Genomic DNA, 17,600 nt, shown 5'->3' with positions numbered 1-17,600 from the left:
GTGAAACTACATAATTGTCTGTGGGAGATAGCAATATGATTTCCATATTCTTTAGAAATGTGTAGCATGTATCTGAATATATTTTGTAAATAGTGTGGAAATTGTTAGTAAAATAAAAAAAAAGGTTTGCTGTAACTGTACCCTATTTGATACAGTACATTTAATAATAGTTGGAATTTAAAATTAACTTTACATTCATCAATTCTTTCCGTCTCATTTCTGCTTCGCACTGGAAGCCAGGTCAACTTGACCGTCTTTGGCGCCAGATTTCCTTTAGTAAAAAACAACCTTATAAGGAGTATTTTCGCTCTTACAATGTAAGGTTCAAAACAAAATTATAATGGATGACAAAGCAAAACTACTGATTTTTGGCGTTCCACCTCACCGCTAGCTGAGGTGTCAATGAACGCAACACTGCTTGGTATTCTAGCAGTAGAGCCGGGCTCGTGTTACACTGGCCGAAGTGTCTTTGAACGCAACGCGGCTTGGTTTTCTAGTAGCACAGCCGGAGCCTGTGCTGGGAAAGTCCGCTGAGCGTTGATGCGCTACCGCGACCTGAACACAGGTACACACTGAAACATTTCTTCTCCCGGCGGGCTCATGACTCTGTCGTAGGAACCAGAGGTGAGTCTCAAAGCGATGTTCGGTAGCTTTCCAACTCTGTAACATTCAGTAAAGCGGTTTTTACGGGCATCTGAGCTTTCGGTTCTAATGTAAGAGAGAGCCAGTTACGGGCTCCGGCTATTTCCTGGTGTTCATTGGGATTCTGTTGCTCTGCTAGCTAGCTGCTCGCTGGTTAGCTAATGTCGCCTGTCTAGGATCATTTATATGCCTGTTGTCCTACATTTCTTTTTTTTGTCTAAAAATAGAAATATCATTGTTGGTACATCGACACACAGGTCCTATTTGATTTTATTGTTGCTATGACAGAGAAACGTTTCACACAGTAGCGCTGTCCTTGTGTTTGGTAGCTTTGTTTAGCTAGGTGTAAATTGCGAGGGCTGTTGTAATCCTCATAACCTCAAAGTTTGTGGTTGTCATTGCTCCATTGTTGTTTATGCTTGCTGCAGCTCTCCCCACAACGATGGAGAAAGCTCCCTTCAAGCAGACCCAGTCCTTCGGGGACTGGGAGCTGAAAGAGAGGCTGGGGATTGGAGGCTTTGCCCATGTTTACCTCTTCCAGCAATCCGTGAGTGTCATCATCACCTTAACTGACTCCTTGTACACTGTCAATATTTTACGCTTTACTTTTCATTTCTTTTTATGCAGCTCCTCGGAAAAATGTAAGGGCCACTGTTAAAATGCCAAGTGGTTGTGAAGTAAACAATTAAAACGTTTTCCTCCTTTTAATGTGAATAATGTATGGTTCAAAGTGAAACTACTACATGAACGGGATTTTTGAGATGAGGTATAGAAAAATTTACTAATAAAACCTGCATTCACTCATGTTTGGTAGGAGACTATATATTCCTATGATATATCACATCCATACTTGGATTCCCTGTGATTCTGGAAAATAAATCCTGCTTCATTATTTATATTATTGTCATACATCGTGATAAATATCATAAGAATTTTGATTTATCTTCACAATGCATTCCAATAATGACATTTTTAAATAAATACATCCCAAAACTGATTAACTGATTAAGTTCAGAGATACAAATCACACTTTTTTATATGACTGGTGTCCAGGGTTTCCCCCAGTGTATTATAAGCCTGGTGGGCCACCAGGCTTAACTTGGGTCCCCACCAGGCTAAGCATTGCTTATTCATTTTAGGTTTAAAAAAAAAAAAAAAAAAGCATTTTTTCAAACTGTATAGTTGGTATTCAAGCATTATTCTTCAAATAACACATAATAATCAAGTGATATTTTCAAATTTCCTGCCAACTTTAAACATTTTTTAACTCAAAAGCACGGCGAGCCGCTTAATGAATGACTGCCCTAGCGCCCAACCACCAGGCTTAGCAAGTTTTCTGGAGGAAACCCTGTTGTCCTAAAGAAGCATATTACAATTTGCTACGTTTCTCAAGAGTACTGTTTGTGTTTGTGGGGCTATAACTGCTACATCATACAGTCACAGCCCTACAGTTGCCCTACCGTTAAAGAAATCATTTATGGTTCATAATGTCACTTTTACCACAATAGTACCCCAAAATATTGTTATAAAACTTTCAGTCTGTGTTGCCTTCCCCTAGTTCTTCAAGCTGGTTTAAAAAAGTGAAAGCACTTCCATCTGAAGAAAAGCAACCCCAAATAATTCACTGTGGGTGTGGTCTTCTTAGTGTTGGTTTTTGGGCAGCCTATACTTTTAGGAATGGTGGGAAAGAAATTCAAGTTTGGTTTCATCCGATCAACACATTCTCCCACAGGATTTTAGATTATTTTAACCTGGCCTGGATGTTTCCAAATGAGTAAAATGATTCTGTCTTCAAATCTATTCCTAAAACCAGAAATATGGAAAATATAGGATATTATCATCGCATGTAGATTAAAACCAGTTCCAGTTTCAACTTGTAGTTTCTATTTACTTTGGAGAAATGTCTAATATTCATAATGTTGCTGTTGTCCCATATTTTCTCCCGTTACCAATGGCTGCTTTCACTGAACCATAATACTATCATTCTTTGTGTCTTCTCTACAAACATCTGGCTTCAGTTAAAGGTTGCAAATGTGTAAGCGTCAGAAAATCCTACTTGGACTGCTGAACCTTATTTCTTGTTAATCAGATCCTCAGTAATGTGTTTACCAAAAGAAGATCGAATGCTGAACTTGAAACAATCTCCACGATTGTTGTTTCGGTTTATGTTGCAAAAAGTAATGCTAACTTCATCATGAGCTGGAAAATATTTCCTTTCTCAAGGCAATGAATCCTCCCCAGATCCCTCTGCTGATAAAGTTTAAGACACCAAGTGACAGTGTTTCTCTATAATCTGTTTTCTTTTTTTAGGAAACAAATGAAAAAATAGCAGTGAAAATGTGCCGTCTGGACCTCACACCAAGGAACAGGGACAGATGGTGCAGAGAAATACAGATTATGAAAAAGTAAGTCACTTTTTAATGTCCCGTCTTCGTTATCTGAAGCTGTCTAGTACTCAACGTGATTATTTAAAGGAATCTGATGACATTTAGATGAAAATGAAGTTACAGATGGTCTAAGCGTCGTCTCTCTCACTCAGGTTGCATCATAATAATGTTGTGACTGCAAAGGAAGTCCCAGAGGACATTAACGCCATTGCCTTAAATGAGCTTCCCCTCCTGGCCATGGAGTACTGCTCCAAAGGAGACCTGAGAAATGTGAGATATATTTACATTACTTACCTTTTCTTGTGACTTTAACCACATGTTGATGTTCAGTCAGTTAGTGATGTATATTAGAAAAATGTTGACATTGTTCCATCACAGTAAGGGGGAAAAAAAGGACCCAAACAACTCATAGTAATTATACATACATATTAATAATCCCATATTAGTTTTGTGATTTTTTTTGTTTGTTTGTTTTGAATTAGGGAAAAAAAATAGAATTATGGACACCAAAACAGTGAGGCAAATTATTTTTTCTTTTTGCAGCAGATTTATCAAAATTTAGGTTTCATATCAAATAAGAATAGGAGACAAAAAATTCAATATTTCAGCTGTTATTTCCATCTAGATTTGGCCTCAGGGGTCAGCATTTCTTGTAAGGAAAACTAGATTTCTAAGTCAGTACAAGTACTTTTAGGAGATTAAACTAAATGCTGTATATCTAGTGCAGTGGTTCTCAAAGATTTTCTGGGCCCCCTATGGATTACAATAAAATCCCCCCCAAAAAAGAAAAAAAAAATCAACTGGGCACACACATCGTTCAACCAGACATAAACCTATACACATATTTTGTTTTCAAACTCCACTGAAGTTTATTTCACACTTCATGTTGCAACAAAACGCTACAAACCATCTTTACAGTGAAACACTTTTGTGTAACTTTTCCATTCATCCATACCGCTGCCCCCTCCCCCCCCCCCCTTCAATGGCACTGCGCCCGCCCAGGGGGCGCGCCCCACACTTTGGGGACCACTGATCTAGTGGATGATGATGGTTGTTTTAATTGCACCTGTTTTGATGCATAAATAGTGGTAATCGCATACTTATTTCATTTTCTGTTGCTTTTACACTTACAACCTCTCTCAAGTAACAGGACGCATTGTTTTTCTCTTGTTTAATTAGTGTTATATTTTATATAATTCACAAGAAAGGAACCTGAGGAAGCGATTCACTGCTGAATACCAGAGCAGATTTAAATATTAAACATGCAGAGTCTTTACTCCTCTTGAAATAAGTGAGCGGAAAGTTTGGCCTGTTTGTTTGCATAATTAAAAAAGGAAAGTATGAGGATGTTGACGGAAGTTTGTTTAGAGGAAATGCTTAAAAATGCTTCGGAAGATAATGCAAGAAGGTGTGACACACAAACACATTTAAGATTAAGAGGATAATCTTCATTTGTTTCACTTGTGTCACTTTAGTTCCCATCTAAACCCATTAATGCATCACAACGGTGCATTTTCTCCTATCTGTAGAAAATGTATCACAATAAATTAATTTAACCTTGAAACTATCTTGTTTTCTCCTCGGTTTTAAATTACTATTGATTTATTGTCTAGTTCTAATTATTTGGGGGATTTTTTTAATTTGACCAGCTGAACGTTGATAAAGATGTAAAATGCATTTACTGCAATCATCAGCCAGTCTTTCAGTGCATTTCTGTTTCATATTTAAGCATCGCACTGCAGAAGTGCAGTTAATTTATTGAATCCCAGCATTTTTAGCTTTTTTTTTTTTACATTAAATTTGATAAATTGATTTTTATGAAATGGCTCTTTAGTTTCAGACCAACATGTCAGCTGTGGCAGAAAGTTTCGGATGTGATGGTTAAAAATTGCAAACCGTCTAGATGGATTTAATAAAAACATACTGAGACACAGAAGTCTTCAACAATTGTTACGTCTGACCTTGTAGTGACAGCTTGCTTATTTTATCCTGTTTAAACCCAAACTGAAGCGCCCAGATTTATGAAAACCTCTGGAGGTTTTCATAAATCTGTAACCTGTGGCACTAGACGTAGTGAAAAGCAAAACCAAAACCACAAGTCTCCTCAGCAAGAGAAAATCTCTTCCTGAGTCTTGTCTGTTCTGAGAAATATGTTGATCAGCAGATGCAGATGATAACAGGCTGCACAACAACTTTGTGTTTACAGCAGTAAGTGGGTTTGGTCAGCAGCCTGCATGTGGATCCACACAGACCTCAGCGCTGTGTGGGGGATTCCCCTGAGAAAAACCCACACATCTTACACAGGGCTGCCCATTAAACCACACTTCTTTGGTTCTTAGGTTTCCTTACACGGGCTAGAACAGTACAAGATCTCTTTTAGGATTTTAAAGGCCTGGAATATTATGGAAAATATGTGTATGGAGAAACATTCCTCATCCTATTGTCTAAATTTTGTGTCTTACATTCCGTTCCTTTTAATCAAAGTTTGGATTTCATCCTTCTTTGTGCCATTCATTTCTTGTCTCAGCTTCCTTTTTTGCTTATTTCTTTGCATCCATTCCTTCTTGTGTCCTACATTTTTTTATTCTTTCTCTCTTTCTTCATGTCCCTCCATACCTTGTTTTACTGGTTTTCACATGTTCCCAATTCAAATTTGTGCCCTTTGTAAAAATATCTGCAGTAAATTCAAGGTTCCCCCCAGAAAACTCACTAAGCCCAGTGGTTGGGTGCTAGAGCAGTCATTCATCCAGCGGCCCGTCGTGTTTTTGAGTTAAAAATGTTTAATTTTAACAGGAAATTTGAAAATATTACTTGATAATTATGTGTTATGGAAAGATTGGAAGATTAATACCTGAACACTAACTATAAAGTCTTATAAAATGCAAACATTTAAAAAATAAATAAGTAATGCCTAGTTTGTTGGGGGCACAGGCAAAGCCCGGTGGCCCACCAGGCTTATAAAACACTGAGGGAAACCCTGAAATTTATAGCAGACTTTTGTTTTTATCTTAAAATGAGTGTAAAGGACTGAGAACTCTGGGAAATTGAGTCTTGAAAAGCATGAATTTTTCATGTAACTAATGTTTAGAAACTGTGTATTCTGCAAATCTAATTGCAAGATCTTTATGTTTGATGTGAAGGGAGAAAATGATCCATAATGGGGGCCTCCTGGCTGCAGAACTATAATCTGCAAGGGGCTTCTGTTTATTGACCGACAGCCTTTACTTTAGAGTTAAAGGCCAACCCAATTTGGATAATTACTTAGCTAATGCATTTCTTGACTTTCTTCTATATTCACTTCCATTAAAACATTTGTGCATTATGCTCCATTGAAAGAATAATCCTCTTCCTGACGTACTTTGTGTTGTGATATTAACCGACCACAGGTGCTGAGCAAACCTGAAAACTGCTGCGGTCTGAAAGAAAGTGAAGTGCTTTCATTACTCCATGACGTTGGTACGTCCTCTTGCTGTTTGCACCCTTTGCATTTAGGGATGTATTTTAAAACCTCCTCACTGAATTTAATTGCTAACCTCTGTTCCAGGAAGTGGCATTCAGTATCTGCACGAAAACAAGATCATACACAGGGACCTGAAACCAGAAAACATTGTTCTCCAAGACTGCGGTGGAAAGGTAAAGTAATGCATGTCTGCTCAAATCTTGGCTGATTCTTTCTCTAAGTTTTGGCATGACTGTACTTATCTGTATCTTTTGCAGGTGGTTCATAAAATCATTGACTTGGGTTATGCCAAAGATCTGGACCAGGGCAGTCTGTGCACTTCCTTTGTGGGAACTCTTCAGTACCTGGTGAACACCTAAATATGTGCTAATCTGTGACATATTGACTTCATTTAATGAATTTTATTCTGAGTTTCTATGTTTTCTCCATTAACCATACAGACAGATTCACTAAGAATCAAACCACAGAGTAATTGGTGTAACAGTTTGCTGAAAGGGTCAAATGAGCTCCTCTTCCTCTGCAGGCTCCTGAGCTGTTTGACAACAAGCCATACACGGTCGCTGTGGACTTCTGGAGCTTTGGAACGATGGTTTTTGAATGCTGCTGCGGTTTCCGTCCCTTTCTGCACAACTGGCAACCTGTGCAGTGGTAAGATCACCTCATCCAGTACGTGGGAACGATTGTCAGACTCGGGCCTGTAATGAAAATTAATTTGTCAGGTTGGGTTGGACTTTTTAGGCCCGATCTGGCATCGTGACTTGGATTTTCAAATTAAAACGGAAAGATTGGTAAGATTTGATTAATTTACACACCAAAGACTGTAAGGATCCAAACACATTTGGGATCCTAGCTAAGCTGGATTTGGACAAGTGGGTTAGTGTAGTTTAATGTAAAGACAGTAGATTAAACTTTTCCTTGATGTTTGTAAACTAAGAACTCTTCAGCTTGTTGGGCTTATCAGTTTCACCTTTGAGGCATGAAAAATAAAATTACAATCAACTCTTTTCCTCCTCTTTAACTGATCAGGCAACGTTTTTTTCTTGTTTTGCAGGGCTGGCATAGTGAAGAATAAAGGTCCCAAAGACATCATGGCAGTAGAAGATTCTAATGGTGAAGTCAAGTTCTCAACACATCTTGCTCAACCAAACAACCTCAGCAGGTTAGCGTGCTAAAAGAAAAATAATAGTAATAATGTCGGCACTTGAAATACTGTTCTCTGCAGGATACAGGGTTTGATGTCTTGCTTTCAGTGTATGTTTCTCCCCATGTGACGCAGGACGCTGGTGGAACCTCTGGAAAACGTCCTGCAGCTGATGCTGAAGTGGAACCAGGAACAGAGAGGCGGTCCAGTGCAACGCGCCTCAAAGAGACCCATGTGCTTTGAGATGCTGGATGACCTGCTAAATATGAGTGTGAGTTACCAAAGGACCTGGCTAGCATAATGGTTGTTGTAATTATAACAGCAACTTTATGCTGTGGATCATTTGGGTCTGAAAACCTGAGAAGTGGATTTGTATGAATGCTGTTATGGTTGTCAACAATAATCAATGTCTCGAGGTAATTGAGACTAGAATAAAAATAGTTGTTCAAAAATACTAATTTGCTCAAATTGCCTCGTTGCTGTAACACTCAGCCTCTGCCCAATTTGTTACTGTTTCCATGGTTTAAGCTCTGCTGTCAGGACGAGTACAGGTGGAAAAAGCTAACACAAACTTTTGCTATGAGGCAGACAGTGGGGAAAAAAGGAAATGCTGAAGAATGCAACATGCTAGTTGCGCTAACGCTACGAGCTAACTGTACGACTTTGATGTTTGAAAGCAACTTAAAATGGTCATAAGTGAAATTTGTTTGTATCAACAGCGAAATGGAAGCACATACTGAAGAGAAGCGGTTATAACAAAATAATTGCATAACTAATTCAAAAATAAAAACTTTCATAAAGAGGAAAGAGAATACAATATAAATGTACCACTGTGGAGAAGCAGCAAGTTCAAGGTTAAGATTCAAACTAGTGTAAAATATATTTAAAACAGAATAAGAGACTGTGCCGTTAGTGATACTATCTTTTTGCCAAACAGTTCTGCATTACTACTTTAGACTGCATTTAACGTGTCATTTTTAAATGATGTATTTTAACCAGTGAAGACTGAATTCTCCACTACTTAACTAAAATATTGTCAGACTATAAGTAATTATTCATAAAGAAGCCTGAAACTTAAAAATGTTGCCTTGCTGTCTAAAGTGGTATTGAGCATTTTTCTTAGTATTGGTACCGAGTTTGAAATTTTAATACTGTGACAATCCGAACACTGGGTGCTTTGTGTGTTCTGGCTGTCCACTACATTACTGTTAATCTTCTTTTCTCTGGTTTTCAGGTCGTCCACATCCTGAATATGACCACAGCTCAGGTCCTTTCCTTCAAACTGAGTCCAGATGAGAGTCTTCACAGTCTGCAGATGCGCATCGAGGCCGAAACCAAAATCGAAGTTGTCAACCAGGAGCTGCTGCAGGAGACGGGCGTCTCTCTGGACCCCAGGAAGCCGGCCAACCAGTGCGTCCCGTTGGACGGAGTGGTGCGTTGGTTAGCAGGTCAAAGTTTTAGCTGTGTGACAGATGGCTGATTGGTTAGTAAAGATCTTCAGTATATGGTTCTATGACGGCATCAACAATAACAACTGTAATAACTTCTGTAGCTTTAGACATTATAATCATTCAAAAATTAGTTGTGTAAATCTTAAGAGAACAAATGAAATTATTGCTTAAGTCTAATATCTACTTTATTCCTTAGCTTAATTCTGCATTACTACTTTAGACTGCATTTATTTATCATATTGCCTTCATTTAGATTAGATATGTATGCTTTCCAATTACAATATAGAGTTAAATATTTATTTTATTATTAATTATCACCATGGCTTCATTAAAGTGGTTTGTTTAAGACTTTGTTCTTTTCTCCTGCTGTGTAGCGAGGGTGGGATGAGTACATTGTGTACTTGTTTGATAAGAGCATCACCAACTACTCTGGTCCCCTCAACGCCAGACACCTGCCTGAAAGAGTCAACAACATCGGTGAGTTGCTTTTAGGGAGTTGTGCTGCTTCATAAATAAAAACTGAGCGGAGCTGAGAGAGACCATGTTTTTTTTAAAAATTTATTTATTTCTAGTCCAAGATTCAAAAAAGTCACTGCCTCTGGTTGAGTTGAAGAAAGTTTGGGGTGAAGCGGTGAACTACATCTGTGGTCTGAAAGACGACTACAGCAGACTCTTCCAAGGCCAGAGAGCTGCCATGTGAGTCGTTATTCAGCTGCTGTCGGCCATCTTTGAGTCCAGGAACCAGGTTTATACTTGGTGGAAGAAAGAAACTGGGTTCTGTATTGATACAATTAGTAGAGATTACATTTATAGGTGCAATGTAATAGAATGAAGAAGTCGATTAATTTTACTAATTAATTTTTTAAAAAGTAAAACTCATGTAGATATATTACACACAGTGATTTATTTCAAGCCTTTGTTTGTATTGATGATTATGACTTAAAAGATATTTAGTTTCTCAGAAAATTAAAATCAAACCTATTATTTAGAGAAACTCCTGGTGTAGCTATTCTTTTGTATTTACTTTGTATTAATTTATCTAGAGAAACTACTCATTACCTTAGATCAACATTATCAGAACAAGAATCCAGAGAAACCCCTAGCAGTTTATAAATCACGGTCTACTTATTCTTAAACATTTTTTATTTTATTTTTGCTCTTTCATCTGGTTTGTTGTTTTGTTGTATCTCCTTCTAATTCATGTATGGCATGTTGAATTGCTTTGTTGCTGAAAATGTGCTGTATGTGTGAAATTACTTTACATATAACAAAACAAATCAGAAATGATTTCAAACGGTAATGAGTGACTGCTGACTTGACAGATATTGACGCTGTCCACAATGAGGGTAGGCTGCAGAAGGTTATTATTAAAAACCCAATTGTTCGGAGTGTTGAATCCAACCATATTGGTAGAAAGTTGAGTGTAAGGAAGAACTGTGGCAGGAAGGGAGTCGGAGTTTTTCCAGGATATGGGAGACAACAGGGCTAAGGGAAAATAAGTATTATTTTTCCAGATTAAAAGAAAATTTTAAATTTTATTTGAAAGTCAAATTCAGAATTTGTTTCTCAATATATTTTTAAGTATAAAATGAGGCATTTTTCTGCTGTAGTTGTTCTACACAGGATTCAGCCGCTGAATACTTTAGCTATATCCTGACCTATAGGTGTGCATCTCTGTACGTTGGTGCTTCTTCTCTTTAAACAAACGTTCTGTGTTTCTCCTCGTCCTGCAGGCTGAGCCTCCTGCGCTACAACACCAACCTGACCCGGTGTAAAAACAGCATGTTCGGCTTCTCTCAGCAGCTCAGGGCCAAGCTGGATTTCTTTAAGAGTAGCATCCAGTATGACCTGGAAAAGTACAGCGACCAGATGCACTATGGGATATGTGAGTTTTTTATGGCGGCTGCACTGTTTTAATCTTCGAGCTGAATCAGTCTGCTGGTGTGTATTGATTAGTGTCTTGTGTTTGCCCAAAGCGTCTGAGAAGATGCTGAAAGCCTGGCAGGAAAATGAAGAAAGAGCTGCTACCTTTGCACAGGTAATAGAATAAAATAAACAAAACTTCATTTCAATGTGTTTTGTTTTTAATTTAAAAACTCTTTCTGTGGTGGTTTTTCCTCCTGCAGGTGGCAGAAGTGAGCCATTTAGATGATGAGATCATGGCTCTGCACTCTGAGATTGTGGAGCTTCAGAGGAGCCCATACGCTCGGCGACAAGGAGACAAGATGGAGCAGCTGTTAGTGTTCAGGCTGAAGCATTTGAAACATGCAGAAGTTTAAAGGTTCAGTTGATAAAAAGCTTCAGAAGGAAGGTTTTTAAACATTTAAATCTGTTTTATTCCAGAGAAGGAAAGGCAATAGACCTCTACATGCAGCTGAAAAGGACATGCAAAGGTGGGGATTAGTTTGTCTGTAATGAAGTCTAGCTTCCTTACAAAAACACTAATGTTCCCTAACTAAAATTTCATTAAAATCTTTGATTTTCCTCAGCTGCTGACTCGGATGGCACCAGCGACAGCTCTGAAATGGTGAAGGCCATCATCCAGACTGTCCAGAACCAGGACAAGGTCCTCAAAGATCTGTACACCCACCTCAGGTAGGAGCAAGCATCAGACTTTCTCGGATTATTTCAAAAGACTTTGTGTGAATATTCATTTGCTAGTTTTCTTGTTTAGGGAAAACACAACTGCATTTTACTCTGTCACATCAGAGTCTTTATTTTGTGTGAACAGCAAAATCCTGACCAGCAAACAGAAGATCATTGACTTGTTTCCACGGATCGAGAAGACTCTGGAGAGCATCAAAGACGCGGACAACACCGTGATGCAGATGCAGATCAAAAGACAGAAAGAGTTCTGGCATTTACTCAAGATTGCTTGCGTGAGTAGATTCTGGTAGAAACTCTTGACAAGTGGAAAAACCACAAAGTGCGTTACAATAAAAGAAAACTTAAAGACAGAAAAGCCAGTCTGAATAAATGAGTCTTCAATTTCTTTTTGAAAGAATCAACAGACTCAAAATGGAGGCAAACTATTCCACTGTCTGGGTTCCTCTGAAACATTTATCTCCTCTGGTCTTAAAATGTGTTGGAGGAAACCAAGACGCCAACATGTTGCTGTTGAGTTTCCAGAAGCAATAATTTTCAGAGTTTATCTGCAATATGTCACAGAGCCGTTGATGCAACTAAAACATTTCATCATTTGGTTGACGATGTCAGTAGAGCTGAAAATCATCAGCATGGAAATGATGGGAAAACGGCCTGATTATTTAGCTTAGGGAGGGAAATGTACAGAACAAAAAGAATAGTTCCCTGGACTGAGCCTTGAGGTACCCCAGAAGGCGGGCTCTGAAAGTCCGACAGGATTTGATCTATGAAAACACTAAGGAGTTTAGTCACACAAAAAAAGCTGAAGTAGCCATGGTCGTCCACTGGGTGGCAGTAATGCTGCAGCTAAGGCAGAATAAAAGGTTCTCTGGGTTCAGCCTTGAAAAGGTGCAGTCCAGTTCTTCAAGACAGCCGGTCTTCCAGATGTTTCTTGTTTTTCCATTTTCTTATGGACAGTAGTCCATAACACTAATGGACTAACAATACTGGGTCTAGGATGGCAAACATATCGCTGAAAGTACTATTCTTAAGAATTGTTGCAAGCAAAATGAAGGTAGCAAAGTTGACAGAATTTAGATTTAAAGACTCTGCATGTAATCTATGATTTTCTATTTTTGATTTTGAAATAAAATGTGTAAGATCAATGCATTGTCCTGACACAAATGTCCTATTTCGACTCCTTGATTAACTGTTTTCTTCAATTTCTTAACAAGCTCAAACAAAAAGAATAAAGATTTTTTATCAAACTAATTCAAAAAGAAGGGAAAAGAAAACATTCAATAGTTCGCATTCTTGGCAAAGTGATTTTTAACTTGTCCAATGAGAAAACAAAGTGATCTCTGGAGTCGTGTATGGGGATCATTTTAAAGAAAAATGTCAAGTTCAAACGGGATTTTTACTTTTCTATCACACAGAAATGGGGCCACCTGTGTTGTTGATGGAGACGGTTCATGTTTGTTGTTGCATTGTTGGTAAAACGGGTCGTTTCCTCAGGCCCAGAACTCGTCTAGGAACTCCATGGCAACCAGTCCTGAATCGTCCCACCTGCTGCAGGTTTCCCAGTGGTCCCAGTCGGCTCAGCCAGTCAGCTCCCCTCATCCCCTGACCTCCCTGCCCGGACGCAACGACAGGTAACTCAGTCACTAAAACACACCTGGTGAACCTTAATTATCTAATGTTTGATCACATGGTTAAAAAAACCAACACTTGTTTTTCTTGGTAAACAGCTTTAAGTTTAGTTAGATCTGCATCTGTAATTCTCAAACTGGGTCTAAAAAGCTAAGACTCCAGTAAAACTTAAACTTTTATGAGCCTTACAAACAAAAAAAGGTACCAAAGTTAAACAACTGTGCTGCTTTGGACTTTTTCTGAGCATTTGACAATATTTCTTTCTATTTGAATAATCTTAATTAAATCTACATTTAAAACCTCTGCTTTCCATCCTAAGTAGTTGAGACGGTTAAATTTAAGTTATAATCACAACATAATCAATGTTAGAAGAGGAAGATCTACTAGGAAATATTACATTTGATAAACGTTTAAAATAAACTAAATCAGCCTTTAGCAGATTTGTGGATGGTAAATTATATCTTAAACAATAACTGTTGCTAAATATTAAACTATTTAAATCAAATGTTTGTTATAATTTTCACCAAAGGACAAACAGTACAGGTTCGGCTTCCTAACCTAAATCAGTCCAGGGTTAGACGTGTATTAATGAATGACTTAACATTTCTGAAAAAACCTGATTTCTGTTCAAGAATGTCCCAAACTATACTTTATACCCAAACATCGAATTTAAGCCTCTTCCTGTGAGCAGACAGGAGGCTGCGTCTGTTCTCTCTTTAGGGTTGTTTGTTTTGTGTAGAAATGGGTTTCATGTGACTAAACTAAGGCTGAATTTGGTTGTTTTTTTTATCGTCCAGTGATGGAGCGCCACGACTGCTGCAGGAGAACCAGAAGTACCTCAGTCAGCTGACCAATCTGATGCAAGAGGCCGCAGACGAACAAGCAAAGAGCATAGTGGTCAGTTCATGGTTAACGTTTTGTTTTATGAGAGTTTTTGCACCTCATCTATCATTTATGCAGATTTCATTTAATTTATTGATTAAATTAAATGAATTTACTTAACATTCATTGATTTAAGAATCAAGTTTCACCTCAGAGTGTTGAGCAATAAAACAAATGCAAAAATGTATTGCTATGTAAACATAAAAAAGGGTTAACATAGAAATGCTGCATCAGTCAGCCTTAAAGTTTAGGTTTTAAAGGGAAAGTTTGTATTTTTTAAGAGTTGTTCTGTGGATGATTTATGAGCAGTAATCATGATTTGCACAATAGATTAGTCATCCACTTTGTTGGATAGCTTTTATATTTCCATAAATGGAATCATCATTTGAAAACAGTTTTTCTTTTCAATTTACTCAGGTTATTTTATTAAAGTCAGGTTGATTTAAATGAAACATTTTCCACGGCACTATAAGTACGTTTCAGGTTTTGCTTTGAATTACTGAGATAAAGTTTTTGGTGTTAATCTAATTTTACAATTAAGACCAAAATAGTCTGTCGCAATGACCTGCTCTAGATTTTAGCTTCAATCTCTTTTAATCCAAAATGAAAACATTCGGAGAAGTATCGGCTCATCGCCTCTCCTGAGAAAACCATTAAATCTACAAACTGTTTTGTTTTAAAAAGGGGGCTAATTTGAAATTCAAACAATAATTTCTTTTCTTTTTTTTTCTTTAAAGGAGCAGGACTGGAGCTGGACAAAATACGAAACTTTAACAACAAAACTAAAAAAGTGAAACGCGTAATGCCGCCTCCTCCACCTCTTCCTGATGTTTGGACTGCAGGCCGTCTGCTTCATGCGTTGTACAGCCGTATGTGACTCGGAAAATCCAGTTAGGAAACAATTTCCTTCATTTTGCTCGGTGGTGTCTGTCTTCTCCCGTCATCCCACACGGTAGCCGGTTTGATAAATGAATATCCCTGTTTTTATACCAGAGTCTGCTCTCCTCTTTGTTATGCTGCACAACGTCCCATCATAGACCATCGGTTTGTCTCCGCCGTCGCATCGCTGAGCAAACTGCAGCGCCGGGTGCGAGGGTTCGTGTTGGCGGCATCCAGAGGAAACGTGGGGAAAGAAAAAAAACAGGAAATGTTCTGGGCAGAGACCTGGGAGGGGACGGATTGAAGAGGAGATTAAAGCACTTTGATACTCCCATGTAGCTCCTCTGTGAAGACGAGCTGCCGAAGCCGTGGCAGAAATCACTGACAAAACAAAGCAGAAACCGTTAGTCTCTCTCCATCAGTTTTGTATGTTTTACTATCAATGTTTTCGGGGGTTTACTTTACGTGTATGTTTTTAAAATCTAGTATTATATAACCTAAGCAAAGTGTTTTGTCATATGTGCCTCGTACATGGCTGGCCATTGTGTTTATGCATTGTCTATACTGTATATGTCTTTTAGCTACGGCAGAGAGGAGGCGGGGTTTGATGGACTGGAGGGTCTCTGCTGCATTCACGTCAGAAACGGTTGAATCGATCGGACGCATTCAGTCAGAATCTCCCATTAGAAACAAACGGCGGGAGTTTGCAGAGCAGAACCTCCTCCAACAGGGTTACTAAACTAAACACCAGACAATCAAAGATAAATTGAGGAAAACCGAGCCACCAAAATTTTGTTTGCTGGTTTGACTCTCCCTTCATAAGTTGTATAATCGCTGTGACAAAATCAAAAGCTTTCATCACACACACTCTGGATAATTCATTTGAAATCTGTTCTAGCTGAGCATTTTCATAGTTCAGAGTAACAAGTACTTTGATTTTAAACCTTATAATATGATTTTATTACTTTTAAATTACATTCTGGTCGCTACTGTAGGAAAACATGTAATTGTTATACTTTTGCAGTGACTATACATTTCTAATTTAGTTTTTTTCCTCGTGTAATTTTTTAGGTTTAGCATCACTGTCACTACTGAAGGCCCATCCTAAACCCCAGATATATTATTGGCAAACACTGGTCTCCATATTGGTTCTTTAGGAGCAGAAATTGGGTTGGTTCACCAAGTATTGTAATCTGACTAAAACACCGAGACACCGGTGGTTTTCCTCAACTGTTGGATGAAAATAATCTGAATGTGGATGTGAATGCACATAGTGACCCAGAGCAGTGAACGGGTTGAATGTACTGGTTCTGGTAACTGTTTGGCTGCTTCGGGCCGGAGAGAAATAACATTGAGTTGTATTTATGGAGTTAAAGTGCAATGGCTTTTCTTTTTGTTCAGTTTCGTATTTATGTATCTCGATTCGTTATTTTTTTTCCCTTCAGTTGAATATTGTTTTCATCGGCTGGTATAAATTGATCTTTGTATGTTAAGTTTCTGGAGATTTCCTTGTATGAAGATGAAATGTTGACCAGGTAATAAAAATAATAAATCACTTTGACACAGTTCTTCTTTTCAGTTTCTCCTTTAGGTCGATGTTCAGTTCTTTACAAAACTACTCAAACTACTATTTTATGTGATAGAGCAACACAAAATAAAGCTTAATTGTAAAGCAAAAGGAAAATGATTTGTGTTCAAATTGTCCTCCATTTTTTACTTAAAGTTAAAATATCCAAGTTTGTAGTTGGAAAAATTAAAGGTTGCCAGAACTTAGATTTCAGGAGGAAAGTTGGAGTTTCTCGGCAATCTAAACCTCAAAATCCAATATGGCTGCCTTGGTGATAAACAGAGAAAATAATATTTTATACTTCTGAAAGTACTTTATTTAGTCAATACAGAGCACCCTATTTTAGATCATTTGACAGTACAAAAATAAAAAATTCATAATTAGCATGTGTTGCTAAAGACAGTTAGCCTGGTTACAGCAAAACTTGCTGGTGTTCCACATTGGAAATGGATCACTGCCAAGCTCAGATTAATAAATGTAGCTACTTCTATCTCCTACCATCACAGTTAACATAAAACCTTATGTACCACCTTTGGTACCTGTGCCGTAGTTTGAGAAACCGCAGAGAAGTTGCTGGTTCCAGCCGTTTTCCGGGTCTGACACAGGAAGAAGTTGTTGCCAGGAACATGTTGCCACGGCAACATGTTCCTGTTTCTTAGTCATTTGTCTTCAGGACTTAATCAGATATGAGTGAAACTCAAACAATGTAAATGTTAGAGGATTGACGGTGTGACTCAGTACAGGCCAGTTTCAGAGCCTCAGTTTGTCCTGCCAGCTGGAATCCATCAAACTAATGTAACTCAGCTGATTAAACTACAACTACTAAAGCAAGTCGGGTCCAGTTTCCTCCCTTCTGGACCCGGTGTTTCTGCACACATGGAAATATTTCCAACTAACTGGCTGTTGGGGAAACGCTCGTTTTGGTCGTCGATGGAGCTTTTTCTTGTTTTGAAACCGG

The 17,600-nt window shown here is 38.2% G+C and overlaps 1 protein-coding gene across 2 annotated transcripts; it reads left to right on the top strand.

The window, feature by feature from the left end:
• Positions 1–470: 470 nt before the first annotated feature.
• LOC114151890 (inhibitor of nuclear factor kappa-B kinase subunit alpha-like) lies at positions 471–16,643 on the top strand. Of its 2 annotated transcripts, none has more exons than XM_028029413.1 (22): positions 471–624; positions 1,071–1,189; positions 2,953–3,047; positions 3,182–3,299; positions 6,416–6,485; positions 6,574–6,662; positions 6,747–6,836; positions 7,013–7,137; positions 7,541–7,648; positions 7,766–7,901; positions 8,865–9,062; positions 9,456–9,558; positions 9,654–9,777; positions 10,815–10,966; positions 11,058–11,119; positions 11,208–11,317; positions 11,425–11,474; positions 11,571–11,676; positions 11,813–11,960; positions 13,180–13,316; positions 14,112–14,211; positions 14,934–16,643. In XM_028029413.1, the coding sequence occupies exons 2-22, from the start codon at positions 1,085–1,087 to the stop codon at positions 14,988–14,990; spliced, it is 2,283 nt and encodes a 760-aa protein (XP_027885214.1). In that variant the 5' UTR covers positions 471–624; positions 1,071–1,084; the 3' UTR covers positions 14,991–16,643. The 2 variants fall into 2 exon arrangements, with proteins under 2 accessions (XP_027885214.1, XP_027885213.1); XM_028029412.1 differs by having other exon boundaries at positions 473–565.
• Positions 16,644–17,600: the final 957 nt, after the last annotated feature.

The sequence above is a fragment of the Xiphophorus couchianus genome, chromosome 10 (genome assembly GCF_001444195.1).
Source record: "Xiphophorus couchianus chromosome 10, X_couchianus-1.0, whole genome shotgun sequence".
Taxonomy (NCBI): domain Eukaryota; kingdom Metazoa; phylum Chordata; class Actinopteri; order Cyprinodontiformes; family Poeciliidae; genus Xiphophorus; species Xiphophorus couchianus.
The sequence above is the reverse complement of the archived record's forward strand: the minus strand, read 5'-3'. Positions and strand labels throughout refer to the sequence as shown.